This window comes from Neodiprion pinetum, chromosome 4, assembly GCF_021155775.2.
Source record: "Neodiprion pinetum isolate iyNeoPine1 chromosome 4, iyNeoPine1.2, whole genome shotgun sequence".
NCBI lineage: Eukaryota > Metazoa > Arthropoda > Insecta > Hymenoptera > Diprionidae > Neodiprion > Neodiprion pinetum.
In genome coordinates this window covers 17068330-17090876 of record NC_060235.2, presented here as the reverse complement: position 1 = coordinate 17090876, position 22547 = coordinate 17068330, and the positions used below count along the sequence as shown (strand labels likewise).

The 22547-nt window shown below is 43.8% G+C and overlaps 1 protein-coding gene across 9 annotated transcripts; it reads right to left on the bottom strand.

Moving 5' to 3' along the window:
* Positions 1-8877: 8877 nt before the first annotated feature.
* On the bottom strand, positions 8878-22152 carry LOC124217754 (prolactin-releasing peptide receptor). 9 transcript variants are annotated; one of them, XM_069135336.1, is made up of 6 exons: positions 22016-22152; positions 14978-15027; positions 14711-14851; positions 12938-14524; positions 10683-10986; positions 8878-9589 (listed from the first exon to the last, which is right to left on the bottom strand). In XM_069135336.1, exons 4-5 carry the CDS (start codon positions 13880-13882, stop codon positions 10702-10704), a joined length of 1230 nt encoding a protein of 409 aa, XP_068991437.1. In that variant the 5' UTR covers positions 13883-14524; positions 14711-14851; positions 14978-15027; positions 22016-22152; the 3' UTR covers positions 8878-9589; positions 10683-10701. The 9 variants fall into 9 exon arrangements, with proteins under 9 accessions (XP_068991437.1, XP_046479734.1, XP_068991438.1 ...); XM_046623778.2 differs by lacking the exon at positions 14978-15027; XM_069135337.1 differs by lacking the exons at positions 14711-14851; positions 14978-15027 and having other exon boundaries at positions 21804-22152.
* Between the last annotated feature and the right edge of the window lie 395 nt (positions 22153-22547).

Genomic DNA, 22547 nt, shown 5'->3' with positions numbered 1-22547 from the left:
CACACCCCCTGAAGTAGGCAGATCTTTCTGCTTTAACCTTCGAATGTTTATATTCAAATTGCCGATAATTAGGCGCGTGCCAGAGGATTGCATATCCTACAGGCTGAAAATCCCGCAAATGTATTGCAGCATGAGTTGCTCTCAATTAGGCGCCAAGTACACACGAGAAACCATGATTCCTACACGTTCAATCCTACACAAAATTTTCCTACACGTAATTCGAACTGCACGTAATCCGAATCACACATTCGACTGGTTCAGTCCTACACAATTCGATCCCTAACGGCAGGGTTGGCAGCTGCGAAAACGGCCTTGTGTGTGTATAGTTTCAGATATCGACCAATTACAATAATTCGTAGAAACTGTAGCAACTGTATGACAAACGATGAATTTACTCTAAAAAAGTCGAAGAATAAGAGTCCACCTGATTAGACTCAATGGTTAAGCGAGTCGCGTAGATTTGCACTGTGTAAAAGTGAAACATATGGGACTGATCACTGGCAATCCTCTGTCTGCAAAATGTTTTCTTTCATTTTGTTTAAAATTCCCAATCTACGCATCTTAGTATATGCAATGAGACACGAGTTTTTACGCCTTATCGGAGGCAACTAATGTTACACCATATTTCAATCATAAGGGCCTAATTATCGACAATATACCGCGTATCGAATGGATTTGGGAGCTAAAATTTGAATAATAACTAGATGTTTATTCCCAGCTCGCTTGGACGCCGGACTATAAATATAAAATCGATAATTTGAAATTAAAGATCCTGCAACTAGTTGAGAATGTATTTATTCGTATTTTCAGTCTAACTGTAAATTTGATATTGTTTTTATTCAACATAGGAATCTCAGCAACTCATGTGATGCAAATATGTACATGAAATATAAATGCGAATAGTTGCCTGTAGTGAATTTCTTTGTAACATCTCGTATGTACTGAAAAGCTAGAACTCATTTGCCAAGGCAGTCATTCATAACTCTAGGATCTAAACGAGTGAATTAACTCTCTGAATTTGTTTTAATCATACTCTCGTAGCGATGAGCAATAAATTGAAGGCGAGGAAAGGGTCCGGGATTGGTTGCAAGAAAATCAGAGATTCGTATTCTGTCCTATTCATCGAAGCATGGTGCGCGTACCGTATCCTACCTACCTGCCATCCTTTAGAAACAGGAGAATAATTTGACCAAGTCCTTTGCGAGTCTGGTAGGCCGGTAAAAGGATCAAAAGCATGCAAATATACGCTTCAGCAAGCCCAAAATAGCCAGTAAATTGACTTCTATATGAGTTACAGAGATATTTGAATAACTTACAAAGAACCGTTTCACAAGTGGGTTCATAAATTTATTTATTTATATACAAACGACCATTGTACATGTTGCAGCTTAATTCCGACCCCGGTAAAACTCAATTTTGTGTACACCAATTCTGTAACGGCATTTAGCCGTAATCCGTTTCAACAAAGCGTGGCCGGATAATTCTCGTCTATGTATAATCAACAGACGTTTTTGAATTTAATTTCTTTGACGTACACTGTACAGCGATACAGCGACCACGAGGGCGATCGATAGCCGAGAATTAGCTCAGATTCCATTCCGTCGTGCTAAACGCATAAAATCGTATAATGGTAGTAAAATGGATGATTTATCTCGTGATAGTCGAGATTCGACGAGAGCTGTGCAAATCCCCTTGCCACGACTCGCAACAGCGTTTTTCTGAGTGAATAATCTTGTTTTTCGGAGATGCGAGAGTGTCGCCCCTTCAATTTTATTGTTATTTCTTATCTCTGTTTATTTTTGTAAAGCTCGGTGGCCCCTTTTCAGGTTGAGTTTAAACCTAGATTTTTTGTCCGCCCTGTATAAGCATGGCTTTCGGATATTGAATTTCTGTAAACGAGGTACGTATATGCGCGCGTGACCCGCGGACACATGTGGATTTTGCGTGCCTCATGTCGCGAAGCATGGCTTAACATCCGTTTCTTCATTTTTCAATTTTTTTTTCCTCTGTTTTTGCACATATAAAGCTAGTACTAATCTAGATTGCAAATCATTTCTTCCCCCTATTCTTTATTTACGTTTTTTCTTCTCTTTTCCGATATCCACAATCATGGACATTTGCATTTGATTGCCGAGCAGTGAATCCGACGAAGCTTCAATATGGAATATTTAATGGTTCCTGTCTGATATTTTGAGTGAAGAGAGAATCGACCTTTGAAAGGTTCCGACTTCATATCGAAAACCGTACATTTCATTCTCCATCGGTGTTCTACCGCCAACGAACTGACACGTAGCTGTAGTATAGGTAAATGCGTTACAAATCTGAGGGAATCTATACAGACTCCTTCGTCGCATCTCACGATGGAAACATTTTATTATAAAATTGGGAAAAAGAGAGATGAAATAAGTCGGGACTAGAAGGGCGTCCGAGGCGCGGCGGAGAAGCGGCTCGTTTAAATTTTGAAGAGGCTGCGAGGGACAGTCGGCAGGCACGCACGGGCTATTTGGTCGCTTGCGAAATGAAATTCCTGAGGTGCAGATCGCGGAAGGGGGGGGGGGATAAAGCAACACCAAGGGTACAAAAAAAGCGTTATTGTTTTCTCTTTTCCTTTCTTACGGCCGACCGAAGGTACGTGGCCACCGCCTCACCCAGACTCGATTCGAATTACTGTTCACTCTCTCGATAGGGCCGCTTCCCCGCTTTCAATTACAACCAAAGAACGCTTGGCCATGTGCCCAGCTGACCGTGAGAGCATCTTTTATTCACGAAGTTATTATAATTCCTAGTTCTCGTCTGGCGACCTCAATATTGCATGAAAACAGTCTCACGACAGCTCCTTTTATTCCCGATTCTTTCCGGAATGGCGAAAAGTATCTCAACTATGCACAATTTGGCCTCTGAAATGTGAGAATTATGGAAATAGTACGGAGTGAACAGCCACGCATTATTTCGACGATTTTCGGAATATGAGTAACTTATTCCTGAACTTCCCTTTCCATTCATTTATTAACTTAACACAGGAAGAAAACGGGCGAGCCTCCTCGGTCGGTAAGCGTAGGAGTACTACGTGAGCATAAAGGGCTTCGAAGGTTTCAGAGCTCAGGCACATGTTACCTTGTACAAGAAGTTTTAATCGCGAGTCAAAAATCTCGCGACGCCGTTCAGCGGTATAAGCGTTACACCGCGGGGCAGGTGGGTAGATTATACTGCGGTGAATGACGCCACGAGTAAGTACACAAAGCCTGTTGATAATGGCACGTATGTTTGCAAAGCGGTAAAAGCAATACTCGCACGCAATGCCGCGAGCATCCCGTTGTATGTACCTACACATGTGTTCCACCCTATTTCTACAGATATATCCTCCTGAGTGCCGCGACCGCCCCTTTCGCGTTTATTCGCTCCTCGATGCCGCCGCTACTTCCCCTGATGATGATGATGATGACGATGACGATGATGATGATTACGTTCATGATGATGAGTGCATCGCTGCCTGCCCGACCGCACGTAAACCACCGCGTCAATTTCAATTAACGCTGACGCCGCCATCGTCGCCCACGTATTCCAATTGATACTTTCCGCATTCTACAACGTAGCTGCAATCCTGCGGATTCTGATCTCCGTGTTGCCGCATCGCTGTGCATGTGGTGAAAAACTTCATTTGCAGGGTAACACCGGTTCACGGTGTTGTTTAGGAATATTGCCCGAACTTCAATCGAGTCTCTTTTCATATCACCAATCCGACTGATAGATCACATCGTCGGCTCGATCAGATCGGAAGTATTATACGGTGCAACCTCCCAATAGAGCCGCCCACGGACTGTGAGGGGAATGCATTTATCAGAATCTCGGTCCCTCCCCCCCCACTCTAACCAGACACGCTCGTTCTCGAGAATTAATACACGACCCTCCCAATGAAGTGTAACTTTCGCACCTTTGTATTCCATTCAATTCCATTTGCAGACATACTTCGGAATCATCGAAGCAGGTAAGTATATATTTCACATCAGCGGCAGTGTTGAGAGAGAATACTGAAACGCCAGAGTGTAGTATGGTAGTGGGGGAAACGCTCGAGCACGGATTAGGGGAAGCGGCACTATTGAGAGGTTTTACTGTATCTGGATAATTTTCCTGACGATGAGATTGAAGAGAATATGCAAGATTACTCGAATTTCAGTGCATTGAGAACAAGCTCGGGCAAGAGGCAGACTGCGTTATTGCCAGATATAAATTTTCGCTGTTTTCACTCCATTGAATTCAACGCGCGATAAATAACGATACCTTGTTTTCTAATCTGGAAGCATGCAGGGTATGTACGCTGCAGCAGCTCGTGATGAGTCTGTAATCAGTTTGTTATTCGCTGTCTGGAACTACATAGATACGCGGGTATATTGTACAAGCTTTTATTGACGTCGCGACGAAGTCACTTACAATATGACTGTACCCTGACTGTACTCACCTTGCAGTAGTTAACAGTACGACTAATGAAAGAAGATGAAGAGCAAAAAGAATAAGAATAATAAAAAGAAGTGGAGATAAAAAGAAAATGAGATTGATTAAGACTGAAAGGGAATTTTCTTAATTTACAACCCCCCCCCGTCACCCTCGGAGAGAATAACATCTCGTGCTCCGTAACGGAATTATTCGAAGAATCAAAGTCCCAAGTGCGCCGCGTTGTTCGAACGACCTCGGTCTGCGTCATAAAACTCGAACCAATCACGACGCCCGAAAGCAGGGCTCGAGTTTATTCCGATGCGTCTGGGGGCTGATTCATGGGACGAAATTTGGGGTAGCTTATTGAAACGCGGTTTATATTTGAAGTGGGGGTTCGGTGTCGAATATTATAATGCAACAGCGGTACCTTTCCAGGCGTTTGAAATTGAATTTCAATCGAGCAATAAAAACCGCAAGTGCAAACTCCCAGGGAGAAAGAACCGTTTTCCGTCCCCTTCGGTATCATACGAAGATGTAGAAAAAAGACGATGCAAAAAAAAATCGGGACCGAGATTCGGTGTGCTTCGAGTGGTCGGAGAGTCGTTTCTGGCCGCGTGCAAGCGTGAAGAGGCGGGCGAAGCGATAGGGTGGCGATAACGGGCGTCCAGGCGAACGCGTTGAATCCATTAACGGCGGACGGCAATAATGGGTTTACTCTTTGGCGAAAGTGGGTGCAAGCGGAGCCGCCGTGCATCCATCCGTCCATCCATCCATCCATCCGGGTTATAGCGCTTGTTGATCCGGCGATAGATAGGCGGGGGAAGATAGCAGGTGTATTAACTTTCGTAGCGGGCAGCAAGCCGCGTGGCTTCGCCGAGAAGTTGGAAGCGGCCGGAATGCGAAATTTATCGTCGGACGGAAGTCCTTGCTGCGAAGACTAATTGAAGAGTTTAATGGAGTTGAGGCCCGAGGATCGAGAGGATTTGCAATTAATCGCTACCTTAACACTAATTGCTTACTGTCGGCCAGCGAAGGGCGAGTTTCGCGTATCGATTTGGCGATTTGGGATTCGCTCCGTTAAGGCCCACGGGCACGGCGCGACTCCCATTGGCCCGTCGATACCCCACATCTGAATAGTGTCGTATTTTAGTGCGGATGTGGGGGGCAGGTGGACGGGGGGGTGGGGGGTAGAAAAAAAAACATAAACATAGCTGGCCATCTTCCCGTGGTTCAATAAAACAACCTAACGAGCCCTTCGTCGCCAGATGCCGACCCTGGAGCCGACTCGTTTTAATCAACATTTGATTGACGCGCCACCCTCCCGCCAAGTTGTTGCTCATCCATTACCTCGTTTACCGCAAAACCCGGGCGCCCCGTTCTGACGTATTTGTTTTTTTTTTTCATTCGCGTTATTTCCGCCCCGCTCTCTCTTTCGCCTGCTTTATCACACTAAAATCACAAATCACCCCACGGCTATGCCAAACCGATCGTTTGCTCACTGCCCGCATACGTAATCGATTCAAAAATACGGCTCGAGTATCGCGCCCCTCTGGCTACTCTCTCATTCTCCCGCTCTTCCTTGGCAGGAAATACGAGCAGGCGTTCAAAGGCGGTCGAGATTTGAGGTAAAAGAAGAGGCACGGATGTGAAAACACTTCGATAAAAAAATAATACCGAAAGAATAACGACGAAAAAAATCTACGTCAACGAATTCTGCGCAAAATTTCAACACCGATTTTACAGCGATAATAGACAATGATGAAAATCGTCGCGCTTTCGCGAGAAGCTTCGCGGATATAGCATTGATTTTCGTCGAGATGATATCGGCACGTCCTGGGATGCTGGGCTGGACATCTCGAGCCACAGGCGACGCAATTAATCGATCCTCCGAAGCACTTGTCGCTCAAGAGAGTTGCGAGTCGGTAAAACAACACACAGCACGTTGACTTCACTTGTCAGCGTTTATCATGGCAAATTTCCGAATACACGTATAATAATAAGACTTTCGCACAGCCTCGAAATTTCCCACCCCAAGGATTTTGGTCAAGCCGTTCATACGGTGATTTATAAAGCGCGGTGAGATATTCGGATAAAAAACACTTCGGCCTCAAGCACCTATAAAGATCGGTGAAAAAGTGCTACGAGAGACGAGACGAGGGGAGTTTTCGGTTTAAAAATAATTCAGAGGGCCAGACGGGGCGATAAAACGCGGGCCGTATAATGCGAAAACGAACGGTGATCCTCCAGAGCATCGATGCAGTTTACACACCGTCCGTTCGCCATTTTTCCGCGGACGATTCGACGCCGGGTTTTATTGTTAGCGGGATCGCGTTGTTTTTGTTCCCGTCTGCGGATCGTAAACAGTTCCATCCCTTTCCCCCCTTCGGTAGAAAAAAGGGTAATTTGCAGGGCATCGGGGGTTCCGATGGTTCGCGTCGAATGCGGGAAACGGTCCTCGGAAGTTGAAAATTGGAGGGTGTAGCGGATTCCCGGGGCGGGGGGGGGGGGGGGGGGGGGGGGGTGAAAAGGCGGCGAGGGACTCGAATTTCGTTCGGTAACGGAGAGTGAGGGGAACGAACCCCGGCACCGTTTTCTGTTTGCGCCAAACAGACGGGCCCTTCATAAAGGCCGGTGGAAGCGCGTGGTTTAATTACGTCGTCCACGCCGCCCCCTCGCGATGTTTTCAATATTTCGAGGATTTTTTACTCGCCGGAAAAGTCGGCCGATGGCACCCCGGGTTTATCGATTCCCGCCCCTCCGTGTGCACCGATACTCGCAACTCGCCGTCTCCGGGAGACGGGAAACCCATTTGTTCTCACTAATCCCGTCCTCCGAGCTGCTCTCTCTATCATTCGGTTTAAGTATCATTGTGACACCGGACACCTGCCGCCGTCACCGTCGACGCGTTTCGGGGAGCGATGCTGGCTTATCTTCGGGGGAACATTTTCGAAACTTGAAGAGTGCAGGGTTACAATTTCGCCCCATCCCTTATCCCTATTAAAACGTTATCTTTATAAGTATATAATATGTACTATAAATATTACCTTTATGTATGGGGCGTTCCACGCCAACTCAGTAAACGCTTGAGCATGACATTTTTTAATTTCATCAAGGATTTTTCTTACGCTAACACCAACTCCTGAAAAGTTTAAAAAAAAAATTTCACATTCTTTCAATCACTCGTATTTACTCTGTGATTTTTTAAACCCGTGTCAAAAACACCCAAATCGATTTTTATGAAACAAGATAAGAAACATGCCATTTTCGAAATAAAACATTTTCACGCAAGTTTCACAAGTGGAACCTCGATTTTTTATATATTTTTTTAAACAATTTTTTCTATTTTTTTAACACTTTTTCCTATTTTCATACCCGTTCAATGTCTATTAAAATACATAACGCATCTACAATTTGATTACTGAATTTTTGTATTGCTTCTCTGTTTCTAAAATACACTCACGACGAAACAAATAGACAAAAAACGCGGTCCCACTTGTGAATCTTGCGTGAAAATGTTCAATTTCGGTAACCAAAGATTTTTTTTCTTGTTTCATAAAAATCGATTTGGATGTTTTTGAGAAGGGACGTAGAAAAAATCCTTGGTGAAATAAAAAATGTCAGGGTCAACAGTTTACCGAGTTGGCGTGGAATGCCCCATATATAAAGTTATACCGTGCCGCACGGGGAAAACGTACCAACGAAGTTCTGATTAGCGTTTTACAAGGTATAGCGGAAAGAGGGGATTCGTTGCGAACCTCCTTTCCCCTCCCGCAAAGAAAAATATAATATAATAACTCAGACAAGGATTAATTCAACTGCTCATCTGAATCTCAACAATTGTCGCAACTTACTTGTACAATAAACATTAAATACGCATTTACCTCTTGTCCGGAAATAAATGGATTCTTTGATGGATTATTTTTATAACTGCCAGATCGTGCGTACGACGAAAACTCCTTTTTTTTTATCATCTCTTTCGCCAAATTTCACGTGCTCTTCGTTTCCGTTATACCGTTCGGTTGTATACCAAATCTGTCGATTAAAGGAACGTAATTATATGCAATGTTGTATACATGTAGACACGTTGATGATGACCGCGACCTACGGACTTTGGTTTTACTTATTTACATGCAACGTGGATATTTAAGAGTGTTTAGCGATCGCCGCGAGCGCGTTTGAAATTCCAGGGATCGACGATGGGAAAAAATGTATTCTGGGTAATATGAATCTACAAGGAAACGTTTGCTGAATTTTTTCGATACGAAAATTAAAAATAAAACCAAGCAAAAGAAGAGGGAGAATGGATCGAACTAAAAAGTTGCCGGCGTGAATTTCAGCTTAAAAGCTCACTATAGTGTCATGCAGGATTTCAGATATGTACCTTGTGAGAAAATTTCTTTTCCGCACCGATACGCGTGTAACACATAAACTGCCATTTTCCTTATTTACGATTTGTTTTATTTATCTTCTCTTCTGCCTTTTTCAACCTCTATACACAAACATTTTTCGATGTATTACAATATTCTACACACACGCGCGCACACACACACGCACACGCGCATACGGTCAGGCAGACGGTGTTACACGACTGTCGTTTACGTACAAGTTTACACGCGCGCTGTTGAAAAACTCAGGGTCGCGGTTACGGTGAAAATTTAACAATTCCAAGTAAGGGCGTGAGAAATTTTAACCCCGTCAAATCTGCGAACAAAAAGCGACACAGAGAAAGGGGTGTGAATAATAAACTGTAGCGAATTGCGAGAAGCGAGATTTCCAACAGTGCGAAGTATTATATCACATAATCATGCAGGCCGTAGTTACATTATCGTATAATCGCGGATAGACTTTACATCGTTTCGCCCGTATAATCCCACGGCTAATTATAATTATGCCACACAGAGAGATGGGGGCTAAATCTCTTCGTTACGCCTCGCTCGTTGTCTTGATCAGGAATGCCGTGCCGGATGGAGAGATGCTGAATCGGACAGAGCAGAGTCGGGTTGCTGGTACGTGACAAATCCGGGACTGAGATCCGCACCGTCGGCTTGATATTGGGTTAGGGACGAGCCGAACCCCGTTGAGATCTCCCGCAGCCGTCGCCAGCCGAGATCGAGAGGGCAGGTTGCCTCGACGACGTCCCCGTCGGTCCCGTCAACGCCTGGAAAAGTTTCCACAGCAACCCTTGCACTCACAGTTCCGGTATGTATACTCTCGGGAGAGCGGGATTTGCCCCCCGCAAACCCGCTGATTATAATCTACTCGGTTCGATCCACCACTTCTCAAGTCCCGTCACTGTCATCACCCGGATTTCCAAACCCCCGAACCCCGTGTCTCGGAATAATATGCAGAGGGTGGCCGGCCGTATGAATACCTGTATGAAATAATCTGCAGCCAGAAAACACCTCGACGATCGTACTGAAATTTCGTGCCATTTCGGGTATTTCAACAGGTTTCCGCTGATTGGTGCGCGGCCGAGAAAATTAGACCAAGAGATGGTTCTGCAAAATTTTCTCGCCCAACGTCGTTAAGTACATATTATTTCTTGGAAACTTCCCTCTCACTCATTATATGACTGGGGGCTAAGTATACGATGTGTAAAGTTGAAAAACGGTCGCGGTGTGTCATTGCGGATTCGCTCAGGTACTTGGAAAATTCATTTAACTCCCCGCGCGAAGCTATGTCAAAAAGTTCAAGTTTAGTCAGCCTGTTCAAATTATCTGAAGTTCTTATATTTTCATCTCATTTTTCTCTCTTGTTCAACAGAACCTTCACACAAAAGTTTCACAATTACAGGAATGATAACGAGGAAGATGTCTTTCCTTTCTTTTTTTCTCTTTCTAAGTTAGAATCAAGTTTAACAAAATCTTGTCACTGATTTCAAGAGTCTTCTCTCTTCAGAAATCTGATGCAAGTACCGCACTCTGTGATATACTGGTTTATTTCGAGGAAATTCAACACCGGGTAAATCCGCTTACGTTTACGAAGTTCAGGGTACTTTTAACAAAATCCGCCTGCCTTTCGGCAACCGAGGGTACATTCCAGCGAGCGTTAAGCCCAAAAAAAACGCAGGCGATTATCGGTAAAGGTGTACTATAAATTGCATAAATGCAAGCGGTTTCAGCCTGTGTCAAATTTTCCACGTTACATTTTTGCGGGATAACCCAGTTCGCGTGTTTCCTTATAAAGAGAAAGACTCCTTACCGATTCCTTGGAATTTCTGGAAGCATATTATTCGACTTGAAGTCTCTCACCTTGTTTCGCAGTGGATTCCTACAACGCGTCCTCAGCTACGTCGCGAAGGGCGACTGAGCGTCGTTTGTCCTTTGGGTCGGACGAGGAGCCAGTGGAGCGGTCGAGGACGACGAGTTCGGACCCCGTTGCATTGGCGTCAGGAACGCGAAGCAGCGTCTCCTCTAGAAAGGCCTCCACACCGATTCCAACGCCGTTTCCGTCAACGTCAGCCTCACCGTCGCAGGTCCGTTCGGTCCGAAGTCCACCGACGGATTTCCCGTTGGGATTTCGCCCCTCGTAGGCGCGTTTAAAGCACGGAATCACCTGGTGCAGATAAGTGTCGTTCTATTGAGTTTTCTATTCCAATTTCTAGCCTTCAATTTTTTTTTTTTTTTTTGAGGCGGTGGCCCTATCACAGGTATTTTACATGCGCCAGGAGTCGACAGAGAGAGCCTTCTAATCGGGTCAAACTCCGGACGAAATCACCTAGGATCATCACGGCAACGCTCGTTGTGGTCGCCGAGGTTGCGGTGAAAACCCCGATGCAAAGTGGATTATCTTCAATCAACTCTTGCAATTTACCTATGAATATACGAATACACGTCTAATTTAAAGGAAAATTTGTGAATAACACCGGCAATCATTTTACCCGACTCGTCGATTTACGAACATTTCAGAAGAGCGTAATCAACGGTATCCGTCGAACTTTTCTACACTCCCGCGTCTTTGTTCGCCGGGGAAAATTAATATCCCGAGTTCCCTGCACAGGCGGGGCCGAAAACTGTTAGCGAAGAATTTATTGACTCAAAGTCACTGAAGTATTCGAACCTCTCTAATAACAAATACCCTCCGTATCGTACACGGGTGGAACGTTACATTGTATTATGTACACACGCATTCATTATCCCGCGTTAAAGGAGATACGGTTCTAATACTTTATTATATTACCTAATTCTAAATTAAAAAAATATAAAACCTCTTGGCAGGTTGTTGGTAATGAATTTTTCTTTCAACCAGTGTAAAACGGTTATTTCTGTTTTGGTGATAAACTTTCTTTGTTTTCTGTCTTCTGTTCTACCGCAGAAGCAATTCGAACGTTGATCGTTTGCTCGTTGAGTTGAGAAATAGCTACCCATTACTTCCGGGCATTTACACCTAATTCCGATATCCGGGAAATTAAAATTTTTCTCTTCTTTCCGTCGCCTGGACGAACTTTGATAACTAAATTCGACGCTTCCGAGCTTTCCTCGACGAGGTATTCCAGAGCAAACTACTCTTGCCATGATCCCGCTTCGCACGAGAGGCAAGTAGAAAACGAACGAGGGGCAATTCCGAGAGTAGAGTAGAAGAGTCATTTGAGGCGAGTACCAACGGCTATTTTGTTCCTGAAACGACGTATTTTCTTTCCTTTTTTTTTTTGCAAAATTTTCAACCAGTTATGGAACGGACATCTGCGCGTCCCTTTTATTTTCACTCTCAGTCGAAATTACCCACATCTGATAAACGATTCGCCCTTACGTCCGCGGGAGTTTACGACGCGATTCTCCGGCGCTAAGACAATCCAAATTCCAAAGGAATTACCGTCGGGACGAGCTGAAACCGAATCTGAAACCGTAGTCTGAAAGGATTTACGTCACCCCATGGAGAGGGGCCGCCGCGACGCTGGCTCGTAAGGAATGAGGAATACGGACTACTGTAGGATCGTGCGACATCTGGTCCCGGATATAGGCGCGTATAGCCGTATCCGTTCGCTCGATTTGTCGGCACCCCTCGCAAATCCATTCCGCGCAACTGCTCGTAGATAGCGACTTTTTCACGAGCGTAGGCAGGCAGGCAGTCGTTTGCTTGTCCGTAACTCAACGTCGTTGTGCGCAATGTGTACCGTGCAGGGTATAGCTGCATTTGTATTTCTCGGCTTGTCCCTCGAGGGATAAGGTAGAGAACGATGAGAAGATGAAAACAGTGACAAAGAAGAAAGAAAAACTTTCGGTGAAAGTAATCATGAAAGACGCGAGGACGACCCGTTGACGTTATTGTTTCGTAGGGGGGAAAATTAAGTCTATATCATGGCCTACCGGCTCAGTCTCAACCATCCATTAGCGCTCGCCCCTCCGTATTTTTTTTTTCATCTCTCTCTTTTCCTTTGTTCTGATTGTAATTCGAAAACCTTCCATATAGAAGTATGAAAAGAGAAGGAACAGACAACTAGGATTCCCACGTTTCTAACGATGGCGAGAATCACCGCCGCAAACAAGATAGAGACCCGCTTGTGTACCTGCTTGAACTCCTTGCGAAAGTTCTCGTTTAGCCAGGCGTAGAGGAAGGGATTGTAGCACGTGCTGCTCATCGCGAGGCAGTGCGTCATGAAGAAGCAGAGCCTGTAGTAGGACCAGTCCGTGACGGGTAAATAGAAGTCGTTGAGGACGTTGACGATGTTGAGAGGAAGCCAGGAGACGCCGAAGATCGAGACCATGGCGATGAGCATGCGGTTGGTGCGCCGTTTCCGCTCCTTATCGGCCTCCTCGCGTCGGCTGGTCTTGGATCCGGGTTTGGCCTTGGCGCGGTCGTTAAGCCTGACGGACACGCAGACGTAGCAGTAGGCGATGACGAAGAAGGGCAGCACGAATTGGAGAATGGACGTGAGGCTGCTGAAGACCATCCTGAAGTCTTCGCTGGGCCAGTTCTCCTCGCAGAGCTTGTACCGGTTCTCCTGCAGCTGCATGTAGATGCCGTACGGCAGGGTTAGGACCAGGGCTACGACCCATATCCCGGCGATGATGGCGAGGCAGGCCTCGACCCGCATCCGCGGCCGGAACGGGTAGATTATCACGGAGAAACGATCGACGGCGATACCGGTCAGGGTCAGGGTGCTTATGTAGATACTGGCGCCCTGGGCGTAGGGTACCAGGTGGCAGAGCGTGTTGCCGAACACCCACCCGCCGAGGAAGGTGTAAAGGGGTGTGAAGGGCACGGCCAGGATGCAGAGGAGGACGTCGCTCAGCGCCAGGTTCGTTATGAAGAGGTTCGTCACCGTCTGCATCTGCCGGTTTCGCGCCACCACGAAACAAACAAGAGCGTTGCCGCACAAGCCCAGGACGAATATGTTCCCGTAGAGGATGCAGAACGCCGCCTGGACTCCCGCGTTCGCCGTCAGGTCCCAGTCCGGGTACTCGAAACTCGTATTGTTACCGTTTACCACCACCTCCGAAGCGTTCCCCATCCTACCGAGGACACTACCGATCCTGCAGTTTCACGATGACGTCAAGACCCCGGATGCAAATTATCCGCTTCCCGGCAATTCATACTCGGACCAGATTATTCAACCGCACCGTTGCCAAACCACTCTGCCGCAACTCTTTACCGATCACTGAAACAAATTTTCCCTACTACGTCTTATCCTCGTACCTGCACCGCTGTATTTTCGCACGATTTGGTTTTTATTTGTTTTTATTTTTTTTTTATTTTGCGTAACATCTCGACATTTTTCCCTCATTCAAGTTTATATCGCGTTTCTTCCCTTTCCACAATGTCTTACTGTCGTTACTTTATACACAGATATACACGACGTTTAGACCAAAGTTTTTGATACCACGTTACGATTCATTCCATTGTGCTGTTTGACTGTTCTTCAAGTTTTTTCTCTCTTATTTTTCACATTTCTCAACTTGATTTATCAACATTGAGGGAGGGAAAGGGGTAGATAAGAGCAAAGAACGCTGACGCGGTAACCCAGTCACTATCCACTTCTTGAAGGAGTAACTCGAGTCGTGATCACCCAATTAATTAACCGTCCTTTTCCGAAGGATACTTATATACATGTATAGATGTGTACATGTATACACTATACATACAACACCGTTTTCTGGAGGAATGAAAAAGCACGCGGCAACTTGTCAGTGTCAAGGTGTTTAATGCTCGAGTCTTGAGCCTAGCCAATGAGGCGAGGTACAAGGAAAGAGGGAGAATGAGAAGAAAAGAAGAGCAAACAGAGGAAGGAAGAAAAAAAAAGGGTTTCAGTATTTTAATTAAAATTTATCGCCGCGTATACCTCTGTAAGACTGATTGAAGTATTCTCACAGCATTTCCAAGCGGTCCGCCCGACCAATCAACGTTTCATCTAATCTTTTTCCCCATATCTTTTCCTCTCCTTATCTCATCTTTCATAATCTCCTTCTTATTAGCCTCATTGCTACCATCATTTTACATTGTTATTCACAACCTTCGCGTCTCGAAGCCCGTGGCGAAATTTGCCCTTATTAGACAATCGATGGAAGCACAGGAGCGATTTGGTGGATTAAAAAGCCTAAATAACTACCGAACCCTTAAGTCCGGAGCTCAAGACTTCAACGAAAACTTTCCCTATAACTTTTCACCGAAAACTTTGAATTGAGAGCGAGTTTCGATGGAAATAAACGAGGGTATAACAAGGGGCGAGAAAAAATCGGAAATCAATCATCGCGCGAAAGTTGGAAAATGACAAAAGGATATGTGGAAAAGGGACGGGGTGAGTGGATAAACATGTGTAGGGTTTAAAAAGTACAATGGAAACACAATAGAAGGACCTCAATGTAGAATTTTTAAAGACGCGCAAGCCTGACTCATGGAATTTCGAAATGTAGAACGGCGAAAAATATAGATTAGTCAAAATGTGAAAAGGTGAAGCATAGAACAACGAAATACGTGTAGTAGGGTGGACCAACAAAAATTCTTTTTTCTGGCGTGAATCGAAAAAGTTGATTTGTGTGCTAAACCAAATTGCCGTGAAAGTAGAGCCCTGTAACTCAATTTTAAAAGATTGCTCACGCGACTTTTGTATTCCGTATCTGATTAACACGTGAAAAATCAGAGGGGCAGCGACGGGAGAAGCTCCACCCCGTTACCGAATAAGCGCACAATGCGCTTGTTTTTTTACAAATCTTTTGGAAGTTCTATGAGTGTTACAATCGAACATTTTATCGGTTGGATTTCTAAAAATCTTCAGCTTTTTCGACCGTGATATCTGCACTCTTTCATAGATATATGGGCTATTCCGCGTCAACCGGATCAGTCATCTCTCAGATATTTTTTTAATTTGGCATGTGGATTGTGTGGGAGGAGTTAGATTTTTGTGCCAAAGCGCGAATCTCATAATGCAAAATTCGATTTTTTATTAACAATAACAAATTAGACTCCCATTTTTTTCAAAAATTCATAACTTTGGCAAAAAATTAGATACAATATATTTTTTTTTTCAAATTACGCGGAAAGCTCCATAGAATTTTAAAAAAAATACGAAATGGTAAAAAAAAGTTGTTATCAATTGTTTATTTAACAACTAATTTTTCAAAGATTTTTAAAACAGTGACTGACACGATCAAAAATTTTTTTTTAAATTCTGACATGTTCCTTGAACTGTACTACAACCTGTGAATTAATTCCAGAGGGGTGTTTTTCTTCGTTTTCGAGTTAAAAATCATTAAAGGTGTCGATGCGCATGGTATTGCGGCGCGCCGAGTCTCTACGTTTAAATGGCGAGCGGCCAGTTGCCGTCCACCGCTACCCCGTGGTGGCGTCGCAGCGTTATTTTAGTCATTTTCACGATGTAGGACATGATTGAAGAATCTGAAAAAAATACTGTACCTTCACAAGGCCTGCTCAAAGCGATAAGTGAAATTTCAAGAATGTGTTCACAGGTTGTAGTACAGTTCAAGGAACATGTCAGAATTTAAAAAAAATTTTTTGATCGTGTCAGTCACTGTTTTAAAAATCTTTGAAAAATTAATTGTTAAATAAACAATTGATAACAACTTTTTTTTACCATTTCGTATTTTTTTTAAAATTCTATGGAGCTTTCCGCGTAATTTGAAAAAAAAAAATATATTGTATCTAATTTTTTGCCAAAGTTATGAATTTTTGAAAAAAATGGGAGTCTAATTTGTTATTGTTAATAAAAAATCGAATTTTGCATTATGAGATTCGCGCTTTGGCACAAAAATCTAACTCCTCCCACACAATCCACATGCCAAATTAAAAAAATATCTGAGAGATGACTGATCCGGTTGACGCGGAATAGCCCATATATAATAGTAGGCTTCAGCGAAATATGGGTGCAGACAAAAATATTCAAAACTTACCGATTCCCCTGTCGCTGCCCCTCTGATTCTTCACGAATTAATCAGATACGGAATACAAAAGCCGCGTGAGCGACCTTTTATAATTGAGCTACAGGGCTCTCCTTACACAGCAATTTGTTTCAGCGTACTAAACAAATTTTTTTTGTGCCCCCTAAGGTATAGTCTCGCCGGGAATTCGGACAATTTTATCTTTTGGCTTGCTCTACATTTTCGGTCTTTCTATATATTGAACTTTCTTTACTTTCCTTTTCGATTCTTTGAAATCCTGGGAACCAGAATTTTCGCCTCTTGATAAATACGATATTGCGACCCTTCGATTTTTTGACCATTATACATTCTTGCCTCCGCCCTAATTGTTTACCAAAATTTCTAAGATCCGTACTTGAAACCGACAAATCGCCGTGGCTCGATTATTTTCTCTTTATACGACTCGAGTTCTTTCTAGCATAGCTCATTAACGCTGACCGTTATTAGATTTTGTTGTAATTGTTCCTAAAAAAAAAAAAAAATTGAAACGAAGAAAAGAAAAGTTTACGATTATGATAAGGTCTGATGAAAGTAGAGCTGATGCGTGTATAGCGTTGCGGTTAAATCCAAGCCTTTTTATTACACAGCTGACGAATAGAGCGCGATGCCTCCGTGCCGGCGGTTTTAAAACCGGCGTGTAGGTGGTTATTATAGGCGCGAGTTAAGCCCTGGGTAATAACTCTGGCGGCGGTCGAAGGGAAAATTCGGTGGGTTGATTTGACCCGCCAACGCGGCAGTGGAAATCAGTTTTTCGGATGAGCAAAGCCTGCGGGGCTGGACGGATTACGTAATCGGCGACAAGATAAATATTTAGGGAAGGTCCGCGGAGCCGGCGTAATCGGGGTACTTGTCAGCGTCCGGCACGCGGCCGCCGTTCCGCAGCCGCAGTTTATCGCCTCAATCGCTGCCGTTTAAAACTGCAGAACCCGCCCCCGCCGCCTCGGGTTGGGTTCCGACTATTTACTCCAGTTCCGCTTTAATCTCCTCTCTGCGAAGCTGGCTCGTCGCTTCGCTCGATATTTCAAAGCCAAAAAACTACTATTCTCCATCAAAGAACCGCGCTCGTCGGTCCGCGACCACTCCGCTTTGCGCAAACAACCCCCGTGATTGCCCAAAGTGTCAGAGGCCCGCCATCTGGCAACGGAACGTAAGCTGCTTCACGTATTTAAAAATAAAAGTCGTGTCACGTCCTGTGTTTCATCACGCGTTGACTCAATTTCGGGAAAATAACCTCCGACTGCATGCACGAAGCTTTACGCACCGCCGGTTTCTGTGCAATTCGTTCGAAACGATCAGCTGATCGCTCGGCCCGACGCCATCTTGCTTTCCCAGGCTTATGCTGCCTGTGCTAGAATTTGAATCACGTTTCATTAGTTTGCACACCTCTAAGTTTCTTTTTCTCCGTCTGCACTTACGCCGACGAATTTCATGCGGTTTTACGAAGAATTGAAGGCATTCTTGGAGAATAAAAAAAAAAAAAACTCGGCGAAGAGTTGCACGATAAACAAGCTTAAAATTTGTAAGCTAGGCTCGAAATTCCAGAAGCGTGGGTAACAACAAGGACGATGAAGTATTCTGGCGGTGTGGATTTTAAGAAGGGGGACGGGTATAAGAGATGTTCGCCGTTCTGTAACGGCGGCTGTATATCGAGGTATAATGTTCAAGCTTTTCACTCGGCGATGAATGCAAAAAGGTAGAGCTGGGTAGGTGCAGAACTGAGAGGGTGGAAAGCGTCGGTGTGTGAAATCTGAAAATTCTCAGGGAATTTGAAATCGTTCGTGCGATGCCCCGCGGTGCGCACACCGCCGCGTACTTACAGGATGTCAGCCGTCGCTCGTAGCCGATATCCTTGCCAAATAACTCGAAGACGGATAAAAATTTCGGCATATAGATATGTATGCGCCTGGGTGAATATCGCTGCGCGCGTATCTCAGTCAGAGGCAAATGAAAAACCCACGAGAAAGAAATATTTCCTCGGCCCCTCGACCCGCCGCGAAGTAAAAGGTACGACGGAATTTTCCTTTGCAAGTCCTGTCGGCGGTGTTTTCTTGCTGGGGATAGAGCAAATTGTTCGATGTAATACATACACGTGTATAGCTGGTATAATATAAAAGGATGAGAATATAAAAATAAGAAAAATACGCGAAACGTATTGTTCGTGTATAGTTGTTGAATAAATTTTTATAACATACATAGTATGTATATGTATGTATTCATGAGACGCGGCGAAATCGAGAATGAGGGAAATCATGAGAATCGAGTGGAAGAATGGATGCACGATTTTAATGGCATGTCCTTTTCTCGTTCCACCCGAAAGCGTCCAACCTTTAACCTCGACCGTTTATTTGATGAACCGTATTTTTTTTTTCTTTTTTTTTTTCTTTGAGACGAAACCATCCAACTGCGAAACCTCACTTGGTATTTCTTTGCAAATTTTCATTCCCCGGCTCGGTTGTTCCTTAAACAATTTTTCCCGAACTTATAGAGCGTCAATGCTCGTTTTAATTTACTTTTTCTTACTTATTGTTAGAGAGGAATAGATAATCGAAAATGCACACTTGTGTCAGGTTAACAATAAGAGAATGTCACAAGAGCGGAACTATTTATGTCTATTCATATTCACAGATTTCGAGAATTTTTATTAGGTATTAAAAGTAAAATATGGATCTAACGATTCCATCTCTGATTTTGAGGAGTCGTTGATGAATGATATTTTTTTGTAAAAGTCGGTGAATTTTCACGTGATAAACATAACAAATTTACGAATCGGTGGCAAGTCTTATACAGGGATTGCAGAAAGAAAATTATGAAATTTAACTTCCAAGCGAGTATAGCTAAAGTATAATGCGAGTTGATAATGTTCTTCTCTGCGTTCGTCGATGAATTTTTTAATCGAAACAGGTCATAAAATAAACTGAATGGAAAAAAAAATTTTATCGACTTTCTGCGATTGGCTAAATTACTCAGCAGTCGTTAATGTTTTGGTTCGAATTGTGCGAGCAGACGAAGTGGGCACCTACGCGAAAGGAAAAGAAATCTAAAAGCCTGGAGGGCGTTCCCGAGGCGAGGCAATGACGCGGAAAACAAAGAAAAACGGGGAAAAAAAACAACCTTATGGACAAGATCAGGGACGGGAGGAGGGTTTGACATAGATCGACTAGGCACGGAATTGCGCTCCATTGGCGCACATATTACCGGGCAAACATTGTATACTTCAATTACACCGGCGACGGTCGTGCGCAGGGCATACGTACACACATATAGGCAGAATGTTTGAGCGCACCGAAGCTTGAATTACAGCAATGAATTCACTCGAACAAGTGACCAATAACCTGAAATTACTACCACGAAGTCGACCGGTTGTGCGGTCACTGTGTACACCCATTAGGCGCGGTGAGGGTGTGTGCACACAGGCATGACCGCGAGTTGAGGATAAATCGACCTCACCCTCTCAATCAGAAGTTGATAAAGCAGTGTGAAAAATTTCCCGGGGTGTTACTTCAGCCAATGATGATGAGCTCCGATGCAACAACGTCCCTCTTAGACGATTATAGATTCGAATCGAAGCAACTTCGAATAACACAAGCTACGATTTGAAAACAGGTTTCGTAATCAAACGTTTGAAATTGTTAAACTCTGGTGTTTTTCATCAGGACCCAATGTTTTTAGGTTTTTTTTTTTTTTTTGTTTACCATATTTTTAATTTTACAAATAAGTATTTCTCCAGAGTAGACAAAAATAGATTTTTGCAAGCACTTTACAACAGATGTTCACCAACAGTTACATCTACGAGTTATAACTTTTCTGTAGTGATGAATTTTTTGGATATTTTTCAAACAATTCGTGGAGATCTAGGGTTCAATGAGCAAAATGAGTCCGTAAAAATTCTAATCGGATAAAACGTACCAGCGTTTAATCATCTTGAACATTTTGATTATATAAAAGCTTACATAAGGCCGCAAATCAATTGGCACCACGTGCCTAAATTTCTGCGCCGGCGAGCGATTAGAAGAGCGAGACCCTACCGAATATCTTGTTGACCATTGACCCGTTTGCGAGCATGATTCTAAGGAAAATAATTCAAAACGGATTGTCATCTGAAATACACGTGCATACCGTTGGAAATAATTATAATGTCGATTTCGGCATGCGAATTATATCCTGAGCCACTCGAGTTCCCGTTATGAGATTTTTCGACCATTTTTTCATCGCTCTGGGCGAAATTCGATAAAAACAACCGGCAGATGTAAATTTAATGAATATCCGTTTATATAGGAAGAAAACAAACTTCTAAACTCCGATTTTCCAACACTATTTAGCGATCTTTTCAGCGACGAATATACATCATTCACTTAATTTTAATGAAACGAAGTTAATTTCGATAGCAAATTTATTCTGTACAAATTGTCTAACACAGACAACGTACTCATTTGCCGAAGAAGCACGGAATTTAATGAAGAATTCACAAATGAAATGAGCTATTATTCATCGTCATTAGAGGCTCTTCGTATTCGAAAAATCAACATTCTATCAATGCGACATCTCTTGGCAAAGCATGTTTATATAAACTGAGCTTCGGCGGTTGAAATTGATCATTTTAGGCATTCGTTATGCAGGCAGGACACGATTATTGAACCGGATTCCGCAACATCGTCTACAGTTAACCCCCTTAAACCCCTGTTTGATAATTTTTCGTTTTGACTGCTCACTGACATACTTTCTCTCCACAATTTGTTCTCGTCGCTAGGTGTCTGGTTATAAATATTAATGAACAAAGTCGTCACTCTGTTTCCCTTACTCCCTCTGCCTCACGCTCACTCTCTCTTTTTCTGTAACACTCTCCCTCCTGTTTGCTTTATAAACCAATGACAAGGGGGTACTGTGTATACATCGATTAATCTTTGTCAAATTTAAATGCGCGACGAGAATGCGATATCGAGTTTAAATTAGCGGCGAACACAATGCGCGCGATTATACGAATCAAAGATGCTCAAAGGGTACCTCACATATTTATTCTGAGAAAAAATCGATCAGGAGTCTGGTTTTCATGTTTGCATTTACAGTGTTATTGGAATAATTTGAAGAAAAGTGTGATCGCGCGTCAAGTACGGTGATTAAACATCTGCGGAAAACGTACAGTAGAAAACTGGAAAACAGACGGAGAGAAGAACGTATAATTAAAGTAGCAAGAAATGAGGGAATAAGAATGAAACCGTTTTCGGGGACAAATCGGCGACCGGGTTTTGAAAACGCGACACGGCGTGCACCCGGCGTGCAGGCTCGCTAAACTTTGACGCGCCGATATTGGTGCGCGACTGGATTCTAAGAATTGCGAAACAACCGCGGATCCCAAGATCCTCTCTCGCGTTTTCCAACCGCGCAAGCGTCTCTCCGCCGCCGGTTCGCGGGGTATAATTTACCCGGGACATCACATGCATACTCCTCCACACCGCGATAGCCAGTCTATCGCCGATAAATATACCTATCTACCGCCCCCTCCCCCCTCGTACATTCACCACAACTCGGTTCTCACCAGGTGAGATGATTTATCAAACGATTCACTCGGCGCCTTTTTTCCTCGAATTTCGAAGTAAAAAAAAAATCAGACACTCCAATCCCCTCGGTATTGGCACCAGGATTCAACAGAACACAATTCCGATGCCTTCTTAATACGCCGGAGGGTAGATATCGATCTATAATAAGAGATGATGAAATTTATTTACGGTTTATGTGGTTTATTCCACA

Coding starts and splice junctions, on each gene's coding strand:
- LOC124217754 (XM_069135337.1), bottom strand. CDS start 13,882: ATGGGGAACGCTTCGGAGGTGGTGGTAAACGGTAACAATACGAGTTTC. Junction 10,987..12,937: donor TTCGCAAGGAGTTCAAGCAG/GTACACAAGCGG, acceptor TATCTGCACCAG/GTGATTCCGTGCTTTAAACG.